This window comes from Convolutriloba macropyga, chromosome 5 (assembly GCF_964194025.1).
Source record: "Convolutriloba macropyga chromosome 5, txConMacr16.3, whole genome shotgun sequence".
Taxonomy (NCBI): domain Eukaryota; kingdom Metazoa; phylum Xenacoelomorpha; order Acoela; family Convolutidae; genus Convolutriloba; species Convolutriloba macropyga.
In genome coordinates, this window is record NC_134472.1 from 76490025 (window position 1) to 76506035 (window position 16011).

General features: G+C 35.6%; 1 protein-coding gene across 2 annotated transcripts in view; it reads right to left on the reverse strand.

Annotated features, from left to right (window-relative positions):
* Positions 1-8466: 8466 nt before the first annotated feature.
* LOC142339665 (uncharacterized) overlaps positions 8467-16011 on the reverse strand; it is a 45866-nt gene continuing 38321 nt past the window's right edge. For both annotated transcript variants that reach the window (XM_075389868.1, XM_075389867.1), the window contains one exon: positions 8467-8851. In XM_075389868.1, coding sequence (XP_075245983.1) covers positions 8768-8851 — 84 coding nt within the window. In that variant the 3' untranslated portion in view covers positions 8467-8767. The remainder of the gene's footprint in view (positions 8852-16011) is intronic.

Genomic DNA, 16011 nt, shown 5'->3' on the forward strand with positions numbered 1-16011 from the left:
ACAGAAGCTGCATTTAATTCAGCATGCATTACGTATACACAATGCATTGTAACACACTCTCTCGCACAGTCTGTGGTCCCGGTAAGTGTTGTTAACTCAGAACTAAAGATGACAAGAGCGAAAAACTACAAATGAATCTACAACTATTATTTACAATTATCAAGAGGGGTAAAAGACAACTTCACAGATCGATTGAAGTTCGAGTTCAAATAGATCAAAGCTGAAGAATAAAACAAAGAATAGTGTTTAGTTGGTATAAAAATGAAGACGAAATCTCGCGCAAAACTATCAAATTTTAACGCCACAAAAAGAAAAAAAATAGTCATAACTCATTTTGGTAAGACATGGTCTGTTTGGTTCATTGGTTTCATCAATTTTGGAACAGTTTTGGCCTCCGGTTACAGTGACAAAAAAGCAACAGATTCCGGAAAAAATGAAATAATGTCAACTATGATTTATTTAATTGAAGCATTCACCTGCACTTAGAATTGGGCGCTGCAAGCAAGCATAGGACGAAAGCAATTATTAAGTTGCCAGCGCATCATTGCACAAATGTTTTGATGAAAAGCGCCTGTGAACAATTCAGATTACCTAAATCGGAAATTCCGTCAACACAATCAACCAGAAGCAAACGATAGATCACGAATGAGAACATTTTCCGGTTTATCAACTTTATCAACGGAAATTTGGTAACCAAGACGTGACCCTCTCTAATATAATGTACATATTGTTGCAAGTCAACCACGCAAAATGTCCGGTTGGACTTTTACTTTTGGCTCTAGAGGTACGCTCAATCGTGTGAAGCTCTGAGGGAACTTCTCACGCACTTAAGGCCCTCGGGTTTTATCCGTTAATACTGTTTTTGAAGTCGGAATGTCAAGTTAAATTGCTCAGACCAGCAAGTGAATGTTCGCGAATGTTCTAGCTAAAATGTCAAAACGGTCAAGCAAAAAATTCGCATTAAATAAACAAGCACACGCGTACAATGATCGCTTCAAAATTCGTTCCAGAATAGCTAAAAGGCGCGCGCAATAAAGACACCAAAGTTCCGTCCGTACCCACTGATTCCAGTGCATTGAGGGCCAAAAAACCAAGAAAAATTGCCAAATTCCATAAAAGAAAAAGGGAAATGCTGAACTACTGATACTGCGATCACACAACTCGATCACGAATATTTTAGGCAACACAATTTTTCAGCCTCCAAAAAAATCAATTGTGTTCAATGCAATTTTTGTAATCTGAATCTTCTCATCAGAGAAGTTTTATTATTGAGATAACTTACACTGCCGAATAAACAGAAAAGAGGGAGTAACAACTGACGCCTACTACAATTGTACTCTATCGTTGCTGATGTCTTTTCACAAAACACTGCAATTAGCTGCTTAATGATAGGCTAGAACGTCGTAACATTGCAACGGTAACACAATTCCTTTTTAAAATATGTACCTTGTTAGAATGTTGAGAGAAAACAACCTAATGTAACTTGTGCATAAGATAAGCTTGCCATAGCTTGACAAGAAGCTCTACTTGTTCAACGTATACTTGGCTAGAGAAATGAAGCCTCGAGGAACAAGAAAGAACGCGAGAACGGGTTACAAGAGATGCCCAAGTTTAGAGAGTTTAGGACCAGCTGGGGTCACTGAGTAGCAGACTAGATTTGCAAGCAAGAGATGCTATTTCGAATCCGGCACTGCTCCATTTTTACACTAGTTGCGCCTGAATAGACACCCTAAGATCTATCTCTATTAACCAGACAAGAGAAAACATAACAACAGTTAAAATTCTCCAAATGCAAAGATTGGGACTGCATCAATTCACATGAGTTAAAAGGAAATTTTATTATTTTATTGTTATTTGAGTGACACTGAATGACGCAAATTTGATTGTTAATTGTCCTACTTTTTAAATTATAGCTGAACTGGTTTTCAAAAAATGTTTTAAAGTCGAACTTTTCAGCTTTATATTGCTCAAGGCATTTGTTAATAGAAACTTAGAAGCCGAGTAAAAAATTTTTTTCCTTGACCGAATTGTTTTAAAAGTTCGGTTAGAATAAGGATCAATATCAAAGCTCAATGAAAATTGTTCTTTTTTGAATTTCTGTTTTTGCCAGTTGCGCAACTGTAAAAAAAACAATTGATTCAAAACGAAAAAATTTTGCGTTCAGGACTGCATTGCATTGTACTCAATTGCAGTTCTGATAGATTGGTTCTTCTTCCGTCTTCCCTTGAAAAATCTTCGGTTTCATTAGAAAAGGAAAAATCCAAAGTGGATATTTTGGAAGAATTTTGACAAAAGAAATATAGAACTGGATAGTTAACTGGACCTTGCGACTTTTCTATTTTCTGTTCCTATCATGAATTGCATAAAAAATTCTAACCATAATTTTGGGCAATATATGAAAAATATAATTCCTTAAAAGCACATGCGTGCAAGCTGGTTTATAACGATTACTTTTTTGTTGCTCAAACACACCCCAATTGAATGGTAATTGCTTTGCAGTTGGTTTTTTCTCTGTGGTTCATACTAGTTCACATGCACGCTTTTTTTGTGTATATGAATAGTTGTCATCACTTGATTTCCATACATTGAATGTGCAGCAAATGCTGGTTCTTGGTTTTTAAATGAAAGTGGCTAAATGATTAAGAAGCGATCATCAATTTCAGAATTTTGTCCCGCCCGATCAGCAAGTTTAGGTTCTACTGATCGGTTCAGTGAGATATTTTAGGTTTTGATACAATCATGAAATCGATTTAAACAGGCTACTCGTTTTGTATTACATCTGCTACAAAAAAATTCTATTTACGAAAAATCCGAGAGAAATGTTGTTTAGTTTGCTTGCCACCTTAAGTTACATAATTAGTGATTGATTGAGTTTAAATTCTTCTACTCGTATGAGTTTTGCATATCATCAGACAATAGGTATGCTCAAAAATAAAGCCAGAAATTGTAAAATATATGAAAAAAGTTTTAAAAGAGAATAGGCCATAATTATCAATTGTCATCAAAAATTCTAACTTTGCGCGATTATGATCAAACGCTTGTCTTCATCGAGTAAAATTGAAACACCGAGAAAAATCTGAGTTTTGCGAACTTTTGGAGGGCGATAACTACGATATGGTCATGTTTTCAATCAACTCTTAGAGATTAGATCTGTTGCGTAGTCTCTGCCACCGCCTACACTACTTTTTCGCCTTTTTTATTATATCAACAGTGGCCGCAAATTATTGCGAGAGAGCACAGTACACTAATATCTATCAGTTTCAAATTATTGTTCCGACCAATTTTATTGGTGTAGGAACTATATACTCAAATAGTTTTTTGTTCAATCAATTTCGAACAATCAATATATTCATCGTACAGAGTTGTGAGTGGTATCATTACAAAGCATGTCCAGCGTATATTATGTAACTTATTGTGAACAATTGACAACTTTTTGTAGTTTTTGATCGCATTTTCCGTCTTTTTACGCAATAGTTTTACCAATTTTGCTGATAAATTTGTTCAAATATGATAACAATAGAGTTGTTTGTTTCAAATCAAAAGAAAAAGGAGTGCGGTTGAAATGTTTGTTTCAATTTTTTGGCAAAAACGTATTCTAAAATTTTTCGGCAAAATTCATCCCTTTTCAAAAATGGCACAATCTAATTCGTTAGTCCACTTTGTTTAAATTTGCCGTAAAAACACACTTAAGAATTGCTGACACAATCTTTGTTAACTCTAAAATAGCTTGCTTTGAACTTCATCTGAGAGTGTCCTTGAAATAAGATTTTGGCAGTTATTCTAACTCGATAGTTTGTCGGAATATAACTCGATAGTTATTCAAAATGAATCATTCATTTTTTTTAAAAAATTGACGTTCTTGTCAAGTTATACATATCCATGATATTGGGAACAACTACGTGTTCCAAATGGACGAAGAACAAAAAAGGCGAGTTTTGGTCCAACTATTTTTCTTCCAGAATTCAAAAACATTTAAATTTGAAAATTCGGTTTGTAATATATGGCTCTATTTTAAAGACATTTGTCGCATTTTTTGGCTTCTTTCAGATTAACAAAAGAACTGAACTATTCAAATAAAAGCTTGCTAATGACAGGTGCAATTGGAATTTAAAGTCGAAAACCTATGGTCATTTTCACTTTCAAAGAACTCGTTTTTAAAGCAAACAATGGATTTGGATTTAGAGCTTTGTCACTTTTAACTCTTTTTTGCAAATTTTCAGCTTTAGATCAGCAATGACAAGTTGCATCGATTTTCTAAAGGTTCGAAATTTAGTAGATATTGCGGTTTTACGTTTCAATTAATGGTTGTTTTTTTTGGCAAAATTAGGATTTTTTTTTAAATCTCACAAAAAAACACCGGACTTATTTTGACACTTAGCGTTTCGCTGTTCTTTTTTGTCTACTTGTTACCTAGTCTCATGTATTACAGGTCACATATCACCTTATTGGTGTTGAAAAACGGAAAAATTGATTAAGGTTTTTAGTGCATTGCTTATTGTTTTAACGGCTTCGACACCAATTTTTACGCAAAAATTAGTTTTAACTTTTAGTTCTACTCTCTATTTGCCATTTTGTAGACGTATTAAGTATTCTGAATAATAATAAATCTCAATGATTTTCAATGCTGGAATAAATGACCTTATTAAATGATTGCTAGTTAATTGCTAATGTTTTTGAATTTTATACTTTTTTTTAAAAAAAAAACACTAATATTTTTTCACTGAGCCCTTTTTTTTTCTTGTCTACTTTTTGCCTAACCTCATTGATTAGAGGTCACATATCACATTTTTGATTTTTAGTGTTCAAAGATATGGTTTAAACAGCTTCGACACCGTCTTAAAATTTATGTAATTTTTGTTTCTCGTCTGTATTTGTCGTTGTTTTTGTAGACCTACATTTTCTGGGTAAAGAAAAGTCTCAATGTCTTCAAATGGAGGTATGAAAAAACATGAACCTATTTAAAGCTCTCAGTTGATATCTAATGGTTTTCATTATTTAGAATTATTTGTTTTCAATAATACAAGTATTTTTTAAACTTTTTCGTCTTTTTTTGTCTTTTTATTAAACAATCTTATCAAGCATTGGTCCCATGTTTTTTTAGAAGCACACGAATGTATTTAGTTGCTGTGACGTGCAAATTAATTTGTTTAGTTTAGGTGTTGTTTGACGCTATTTTGACTTTATTTTTAAATGTTTATTTTTTGAGAAACATAGAAATTGAGTTTTGGACGTAAATAATGTTTGTTGTTATTTGATTTTGTTGTCTTGTCATTTCTCGTAGTCCTTATAATGGCAGGTTTAATCGTCTGTAATGTGACATTTTACAAAGCGATTTGAGCTGCAAGGATTTTTTATTCAAACGCCAATTATTTTTGAACATTTGAAAGTATTCTCTCTCCCTTAACTGGTAGACAATTAATCTAAAAATGTTGATAAGCTGCATTGGAACATTATGTGCAAACGCACATTACCCAGCCTCCTTGATCAATCGAGCCTTTCGTAAAAGGTCGGATCGAACTCGCTCTATAGGACCCGACGGCCAATATATACGCATAACCGACGAATGGCAGACTAGTTACTCTTCAACGACTGCCAGCCATCTTTAGCCCCCTCCCGTAGAGGTAGTAGCAGTGCAAAAGGTTTCTCAAGGTGCTCACATGAAATTTACTTTAGTCATTAGAGCTCGTCAACGGAGGGCACTGCCAAGATTAAAAACAACCGACTAACGTGGGGGAGGGGTCAAACTCTGAACCACCCTTCACGAATTGTCTCTTGAATTGCATACTTAGGGACTTGTGAGCCATAATGCTTTAAGAGAATTTTATGCCCTCCGCGCTTTACCAGTTAAGCATCTTTTTGAGGGCGAAGTAAAAAAAGACAGACGAAAAATTTCATAAAATAGCCGCAGCCCTAAAATAATTTCTAACATAGCCGGCAGATTGCCGGAATAGCTGAGAAAGAATACACTTGCGTGCCGTAAAATACTGATAGAAACAGATTTGGAAAAAAATATCGCGACGCAGAGGTTCGAACCACCGTCCCCCTCGTACGAACCTCCTGCGTTACCCACTCGGCTACAAGACACATATGCACTGCTAAATTACAACCAACTTTATTTTAGCAACAGACAAATTCCGAACGCTCAATTTAGGTCACGCTAAAAGCAAAAAATCAAGCGTGAAAGAGTGACTGAAAGTATGACGCGACAAAATGTTCGAGAATAAAAAGTAAAACGGAAAAAAAGCGTTAGACGAAACAAAAAAAACGTATCCGGAAGAAATCCGGAAGCGACTCGAAGCATCAAAACTTCACAAAAAAACCGTAATTGCAGCTGAAACCATTACCTTTTGTACTAAACCACTAACTCATTGCCTCCCAATAATCTAAAATTTAGTGAAACTTCAACCACTGTCACCAAGAGAAACAAAATGCAGCAAAATTTTAAATCATTGAAAACGTTTGGTAACGTTAAAAAAGACCGAAATGATTCGGAGTGTCAAAATACTGATAGGCTGAAAAAGCTGACAGGGCTATCGATTGCCCTCAACAAGTAATTCATGACTCTAATCTCAAAAAGATCGCGAAAGCCAACGGCAGACAATAAACTTAGAACCTAAGTTAAATTTTTCAAAAAAACGCTCAAATTTAAAAATCAGAAAACCAATTCTATTAGATTTCTAATCACTGCAATTAAGACAAAAACAACATATACTTGTTCCATGTTGTATATATGCTAGACATGATTTCATACTAGTTCAAAAATTAGATTAATCATAGAAAAGACATAAGCAACAGAATAATATTCATGAGGCAAAAAATCGTTCAAAAACAATACCAAGGCCGGAAGAAAATTGCAATGAATAGTAATAAGTCGAAATGTTGGAGAAGGCTTTCTAGCAAACTCCCAGTACTGCCTTATGTTGAATTAAAACGGCAAAACAAACAATAACGAAAAGCAATGAAAAAGCTGAAATCATTCAATTTTTTTAACAACTAAACAAATCAATATAACGAGTATAAAAAAGGTGTCAGGACAAAGTTTGAATGATGCAAACTGGAATGTCAAGAATATGGACACAATTTAAGGAACACCGTAACAAAAAAGACTAACTATTGATTTAAAAATTAAATTAAAAGAACAAGAAAAACGAATACATCTCATTGTTCAGCATTCGAGACACAGAAAAAACCACAAATCATCTGAGAAAAAGATCCATTCTCCTGAACAGAACCAGAACAAAAAAAGAAAAAGCAGAACTCAAACATACGAAACATTTTGCAAAAAAAATTGTCAAAAATTTGTTTAGACTGCATTTATTAAAAAAATTTGTCTTTCAAAATGTTAGCACAAAAAATGAGTGAATCTTTATTGAAACCAAAATTAAGTCCCTCATGTAGCACATAAAGACTATCTTTAGTTATTAAAACAAAATACAAACAAAAAGAGCAATTGGAAAAAAACTACCAAAATCGTATTAGCATATGTACAATTTTATAAAACAAAAATACGTCGAGCTAGAGACTAGAGAGAAGCATTGAGTATATGAATTATCCAAGAGAAGTTGCCACATTAACTGTTTTTTGACAAAAAGACAGCTGAAAGATCTAAAAATGAAGAAACTAATAGTAAAAAGCCAAAAATTAACTAAAAAAATCCAGAATTGTGCCAACTTTTAAATTGAAACGCATTTTCAGGCTATGCAAAATACTGTGATATCAATTTCTGCGGTTTACATTTCAGTAAGCATCGGATAAAAATTATTTCTATAAAACCAAATTACGAGCAAAAAACTGGGCCACTTAGACGAAAAAAAAAACGGCTAAAAACGGTGATCTATGTGCCATTCAGTCAAAACTTACTTTTCAAAGTTAAAAAGTCATTAGCTTAACGCAGAGCATGATCAAAAAACTTCTCTCGCTCAGAAAAAATAAATTAACACGGCAATTTAAAACTCACTTTTGCTTTTAGCTCAAAACAGCGTCTGAACGAATAGTACATCCGGTAAAAAAACCTTAAGAAAACCAATACTCCTCTTCGAGTCGTAAAAAAAACAAGAGCACCGCAATATTGCTCCGCTCACCTTACAGCTTCGCAGCTATAATAAAAGTTTCTTTGAGCGCTATTAAAAACCTGTTTTTAAAATAGTATTCGCGCTTTCCATTTGAATATCATTAGTCAACTGTCGCCACTTGAGTTCAGCTGCTTGAAATTGTGAATGAGAGCAATTCAGATCACGACAAAATCTAGCCAAGGGGACTAAAAGTCAAAACCGTCAAATTTTCAAACTATACAAAGCCGTCTGATTTTCAAATTGAAAACATTAATCAGCGTTTGACGGGTTCTTTGACGGGTTCGGAGGTTATCGAACGCACTTCACCGATCCTCTTTGTAATAATGCTTGTTGGGAATCCATCCAAGTTTGAACGCGTCTGCCATACCCATTATCCAACAATCCTATAACAATTTTATCTTAGAAAATATTTTCAAAACAACTTTCAATTTAACAAAAGGAGCAAACTATTTACAATTATACAAATTTATTCACAATTCATTGCAGCAAACTTTTGGAGTTAGTAAAAAAATATAAACTAAATTAGTATCATAAACAGAACAGAAAAGTATCTATCAAAATATTTAAAGAACAATTACGGCAAGATTTCAGAAAGTGCGAAATAATTGAGTACATGACATTACTATAGTATAGATAGAACAATTAATTTCCCATCAGATCCGTTCAATAATGTTCAATTACAGTGAACTTAGTTCTCAAGCCTTCTCAGTTCGGCGACCATTTTCAACAGTTTTGACAGATGAACGACTGTTTCGGCTAACGTTAAGGTCGGATGACACCTGAAGCATAACAGCAAAATCAGTTGAAGACAAACCGGGACCACAAAGTGACGGAATCAAAGGAATTGCGTTACAATAACGAACACAATAAAGAAACAAAACCGTCTAACATCGGGCGAAAGAAAAAACATAGCAGGCAGAATACCGGAAACGACTCGAAGAGTCGCGCAATAGACACTCCAAACTAACCTTACACAAACCAAAATATCAAAGAAAGAAATAACAAAAAAAATTAAACTACTAATACAACGAGAGACATTGTTTAAAAATACAGACAAAATTTCTCGTTTAGGGGTGTGCATACAGGAACAAGGATAGTTGGAGATGGGGTAGGCAACTCGGTGGGATCAGATAAGAGGGGAGTACGGGGGAAGTCACTGATCGATAAAAAAGTAAAAAAATTCACGTCAAACAAACCTGCTTCCGATGAAAAATCCGTTAGAATACCAATACTCATGTTTCGAGTGGCAAAATAGACCACAGTACTCAAATAATAGCTAAAAATTTGTTTGAAAGCATTTTATAAACATATACCAACAGACATCGGACGAATTGCTCTCGAACGACTGGCAATTTACAATGGGGCAGAGGTTAGAAACTTATGGTAAAAAAACTCAGACTGGGGAGGTATTCGGTTGACTGGGGCTATGTACCTCAGAATGGGGCTATGTACTTTCAACACTCACAATCGGAGCAACAGACTTTATTCTGAATATCGGAACAACATATTTTAGCAAGAGACTTAAATTCTGAATACGCGCAAATCAAATCACTGCAAAATCAAGAAGTTACGTTTGAAAAAAAAACACGTAAGAAGTGAAATCAGAAGAATCTAGAAGAAAACGGTCAAGCAAACATTTTGCATAGACAAGACACGCCTACAATAATTGCTTCAAACTTCATTCAATAGCAATTAAACAAACATAACTGACTTATGCCGGGCGAACCGTTCTCAAAAGACAAAAGAGGTGGAGTTTGACGATGGATTGGGGCGACGTGGGTTGTGGTCAGAGTGTGGGTGTATGGGGGTTGAGTCAGGGGTTTTGCGGAGGGTGGCTAGGGGTTGTGGAATTATTGGCGGGACGAGTGGATGAGGTTTCGAAACCTTTAAAAACCTTGGAAAATTGCGACTACTTTCTATCTATTACAAAAAAAATTATAACTGATATCTTACGAAAAATAAATCTTATAATACAAATTAGCCTTGAAAATGATGAGTACGTCATAGCTCTTCACTGACCCCATTCTTTAATAGATTATGTCCTATTTGACCATATGCCCTCAATTATACTGAACTGAGAGTATATAAGGCCCTTATTTTAAAGAGGTAAATCAAGCGTAATGAAATTGACCATTCTGGCTTTTAGGTGAAAGGCAAAATGAAAACGATAGAAACCCAATGATCATATTTGGTTTGGAGCACTAGTAGAAACCACAGTAGATCAATCACAGAATCAAATATCGCTTCGCGGCAAGGAACAAACTATTCATATTTTATATAAAACCGGTGATTACAACAGAATACCGGAAACGACTCGAAGAGTCGCGCAATAGAAACTCCAAACTAACCTTACACAAATCAAAATATCAAAGAAAGAAATAACAAAAAAAATTAAATTACTAATACAACGAGAGACATTGTTTAAAAATACAGACAAAATTTCTCGTTTAGGTGTGTGCATACAGGAACAAGGATAGTTGGAGATGGGGTAGGTAACTCGGTGGGATCAGATAGGTGGGGAGTACGGGGAAGTCACTGATCGAAAAAAAAGTAAAAAAAATTCACATCAAACAAACCTGCTTCCGATGAAAAACCCGTTAGAATACCAATACTCATTCGAGTGGCAAAATAGACCACAGTACTCAAATAATAGCTAAAAATTTGTTTGAAAGCATTTTATAAACATACCAACAGACATCGGACGAATTGCTCTCGAACGACTGGCAATTTACAATGGGGCAGAGGTTAGAAACTTATGGTACAAAAAACTCAGACTGGGGAGGTATTCGGTTGACTGGGGCTATGTACCTCAGAATGGGGCTATGTACTTTCAACACTCACAATCGGAGCAACAGACTTTATTCTGAATATCGGAACAACATATTTTAGCAACAGACTTAAATTCTGAATACGCGCAAATCAAATTACTGCAAAATCAAGAAGTCACGTTTGAAAAAAAACACGTAACAAGTGAAATCAGAAGAATCTAGAAGAAAACGGTCAAGCAAACATTTTGCATAGACAAGTTACGCCTACAATAATTGCTTCAAACTTCATTCCTTAGCAATTAAACAAACATAACTGACTTATGCCGGGCGAACCGTTCTCAAAAGACAAAAGAGGTGGAGTTTGACGATGGATTGGGGCGACGTGGGTTGTGGTCAGGGTGTGGGTGTATGGGGGTTGAGTCAGGGGTTTAGAGGAGGGTGGCTAGGGGTTGTGGAATTATTGGCGGAACGAGTGGATGAAGTTTCGAAACCTTTAAAAACCTTGGAAAATTGCGACTACTTTCTATCTATTACAAAAACAATTATAACTGATATCTTACGAAAAATAAATCTTACAATACAAATTAGCCTTGAAAATGATGAGTACGTCATAGCTCTTCACTGACCTCATTCTTTAATACCTTATGTCCTATTTGACCATATGTCCTCAATTATACTGAACTGAGAGTATATAAGGCCCTTATTTTAAAGAGGTAAATCAAACGTAATGAAATTGACCATTCTGGCTTTTAGGTGAGGGCAAAATGAAAACGATAGAAACCCAATGATCATATTTGGTTTGGAGCACTAGTAGAAACCACAGTAGATCAATCACAGAATCAAATATCGCTTCGCGGGAATGAACAAACTATTCATATTTTATATAAAACCGGTGATTACAATTTAGCCCATATTATTGGTTCGATCACAGAATTTGTCGAACAGAATCATCATCTTCAATAAATTATAAATGATAAAAATCACAAGTGTTGTTTACTTTGTTTTCATGAGTCCTATATATTACATATCCAAATTTCACTCAAGATTCTATTTTCGCAGTAAAAGGATAATTCACTGTCTTGCGTTTGAATTTTTGCCGCAAATGCGAATTAAGTGAGGTGAAAAAATATTGCACATTAGTACAATATTTTAGTGCGAAAATTGAATGGAGCCCATCAACTTGACATTGTGATTAGATTTTGATATTGGGATTACCGGGATCACCGTTGCATTTTTTGGAAGCGTACTAACGTAGAAGAATACTGATGCAAACATTATTGTCAAAAAAGAATACAATTTAGGTACAACTCAAAGTCAAAAACTCAAATTTTGACCAATAAAACTGGCGGGTGTTAACTTATCGGTTTCGATATATACTATTCAAACTTTTTTTGAAGGCAAAAAATTGAACAATAAAAGCGTCCAATAACCTAGAACTAAACCGAAAAATCACAAAAATCAGTTCAAACGATGAGTCAAATACAAAATCAAGCCTCAATGCTTCTAAAACAACAAAAAACCCTAAATCTAACATACTGCACCTGATTGCATTAGTTATTGTGCTTGCATCAACTATTAAACTTTTGAACAGAAGTCGAGTACAAATAGTTAAATAGTAAAATATAACTAAAGATCACAGCAAGAGAATTACCAACCAGCATCGAGCTCAAACCTTTTGTGCTGAGCGCTATAAGTCACAAAATAACTTTGGAGTTTTTGCGAAGAAAGTTCACTGAACTAACCGAAGCACAAACAGAGCAAAGACTTTTCCAATTTGTCTATTAACTGAGGGCTCATCCTTTGAAAAAAAATGCAGGATTAAATTCAACTAGCAGGCCCGCAAAACCATAATCAAAAAATCATTTACACGAATAGGTTTAAAAGAAGCAAAGGTTTCTGTTTCGCACCAACTCGGGTTCGAACCCATGCCCCTCGTTTAACAGCCACAGGTCTCACAACTTAAGCTATCTATGTGTATTGCACTTTTCTTGTGCTCTTTCTACAGCAAATTTCTGGACAATGGAGTTTGTGACTTTCTTGTTTTTGCTCGCATGCTTAATCAGCGCAAATTCTGCATATTAGGAGCTTAAAAACGATGGTAAAGAGCGTCTCAAAACCCATTTATTAAACTAGCTTGCATGATGAAGGACCCCTAAAACATGTTACGATAGGTGAGCTCTTGACCATTCTATTCAATTACCAGTCTTCAAACTTATCAACTGCGCTCTAACGACTCATACCACCGTTTCTCGCAATCGCGTCTATCGTGTAAAAAACATATTTCAGATTGAAAGCATTTGAGATCACGCAAAAATCAAAAAGTAAAGCGCAAAAAACTTAGTTGAAAGCTAAGAGTATTCTAGAATAGCGAAGAATCTACGGCTAAAACTTTGCAGAAAAACAAACGTATACAATAAGAACTTCAGATTAGTTCTGGAGCAATTTAAAAACACGCAGTACCCAGGACAGTAAATCCTCCCCCTGGGCGAGCATACTTTCAAGCCTTTTTAGCCTCGTGGTAGCTGCCACTGACTAACAGTCTTTTGTCCCAGGTTCGGTTCTCACCCATATACTTTGAGCCTTTTAGGTAATTGAACTTTCTCGATATGTTCGCATAACCATGCTACTCAATCCGGCTCTTAAACATGCGCTTCGAGAGGCCCTTTAAACATGAAAAAATTTCCTCCAATTTTTGAGCTCACGCGTTCAATATATAGGATTAGCATTTTTTCCCCCAAACACAAACAGGAACATAAAAGGAATCAGCGTCGCAAGAAGTGCTCTCGAACAACAGACGGCATGGCGTTGATTAGATATTTTCATGTCTACAAAAGGAAGGATAACCGACACGGGTTCGAACCCCAGACACTCAGATTAGCAGGCCTCCATCTAACCAACTGCGCTATAAGTACTACATACACATGTACATAAACACGCTTTTATCGTATCAACAAACAAATATCAGATTGAAAGAAATTGAGATCACGCAAATATCAAAAGGTAAAGCGCGAAAAACTTAGTTGAAAGCTAAGAGTATTCTAGAATAGCGAAGAATCTACGGCTGAAACTTTGCAGAAAAACAAACGTTTACAATAAGAACTTCAGACTTAGTTTGTGAGCAATTTAAAAACACGTAGTACCCAGGACAGTAAATGCTTCCCCTGGGCGAGCATGTTTTCAAGCCTTCTTAGACTCGTTGCAACTGCCACTGACTAACAGTTTTTTGTCACAGGTTCGGTTCTCACCCATCTACTTTGAGCCTTTTAGATCACTGAACTATCTCGATAGGTTCGCATAATCATGCTGCTCAATGCAGCTCTTGAACATGCGCTTCCATAGGCCCTTTAAACATGCAAAAAATTTCTCCAATTTTAAAGCTCACGCGTTCAATATAGAGGATTAGCATCTTTCTTCCCCCAAACACACACAGGAACATAAAACGACTCAGAGTCGTAAGTGCTCTCGAACAACAGGCGGAATGTTGTTAATTAGAAATTTTCGTGTCTACTAAAAAAGGGTACCCGACACGGGTTCGAACCCTCGATTCTCAGATAAGCAGTCATCCACCTTACCAACTGCGTTATAACGACTACAAATCACCATTTCTCACAATCGCTTTTATCGTATCAATAAACATATTTCAGATTAGGAGCATTTGAGGTCACGCAAAAATCAAAAAGTAGAGCGTGAAAAACTTAGTTGTAATTTAAGAGTGTTCTAGCGCAAAATCTGTGCAGCTATGTTTTGCAGAAAAACAGACGTCTACAATAAGAAATTCAAACATAGTTCGGGAACACTTAAAAAACATGTAGCACCCAGGACAGTAAATCCTCCCTCTGGGTGAGCATACATTTAAGCCCTCTTAGCCTCGTGGTAACTGCCCCTGACTAACAGTTTTTTCTCACAGGTTCGGTTCTCACCTATCTACTTTGAACCTTTTAGGTCACTAAACTCTCTCAATATGTTGGCTTAATCATGCTGCTCAATGCCGCTCTTAAACATGCGCTTCCACAAGACCCTTAAACATGCAAAACAAATCTCCAATTTTAGATCTCACGCGTTCAATATACGGGACTAGCATTTTTCTTCCCCAAACATATAATGGCACATAAAACGACTCAGAGTCGCAAGAGCCGCTCTCGAACAACAGGGGGAATGATGTTGATTAGAAATTTTCATGCCTACAGAAAAGGGTACCCAACACGGATTCGAACCCTCGATCTTCAGATTAGCAGTCATCCATCTTACCAACTGCGCTATAACGACTACATATCACCGTTTCTTACAATTGCTTTTATCGTATCAATAAAAATATTTCATATTGAGAGCATTTGATTACTGCACATGACTAACAGTCATTTGTCCCAGGTTCGGTTCTCACCAATCTACTTTGAGCCTTTTAGGTCATTGAACTCTCTCGATATTTTCGCTTAACCATGCTGCTCAATGCGGCTCTTAAACATGCGCTCCGAGAGGATCCTTAAATATGCAAAAACTTTGTCCAATTTTAGAGCTTACGCGTTTAATATATAGGATTGGTTGGAATCTATTCGTAAGATGATGAAATGGAAAAACTTACAATTATTATTTGAACACAACTCCATACAGCTATGGAATTAAAACTTCCAAACGTCGATAGCAAAAAGAGGTCAAAGTTAAAGTCATGGACAAATTCCAGCTCATAAAAAGCCAAAGAGTATGAATACTCCTCTTCAAAACTTGAAAAGACACACAGGTTTACCATAACTGCTTCCAACTTTGTGTGAGAGCAGTTAATAATTCATTAAAACTATAGTAAAAGAAAACCTTTGTAGAGAAAGACGTCCAACTTCTACAAATCTCGGCAAATCAAAACAATAAGTCCAGTCAAAACAAAACCCCAATCAGCTGTAATGTATAAATGGACAACGAAAATGAAAAAAATGCCCAAAAGAAAACAAAACTCTAAGTTCTATACTTTTAAAATCGACAACCGCTATTTTCTAGATAATCAGAAATAATGATCGGTAAAGAAAGATCGTCAGCCAATTTAAGTCTACCAAAAAACAATCAACTGAAAGTAGCTTAAATTTATTTTCATCTCTCGAACATAGGCGACAGACTGTCGGTACATAGATTTGCTTCCTTAGAAAAGAGAAACAGATACAACTCTGCGTTGATGGATTGACTAT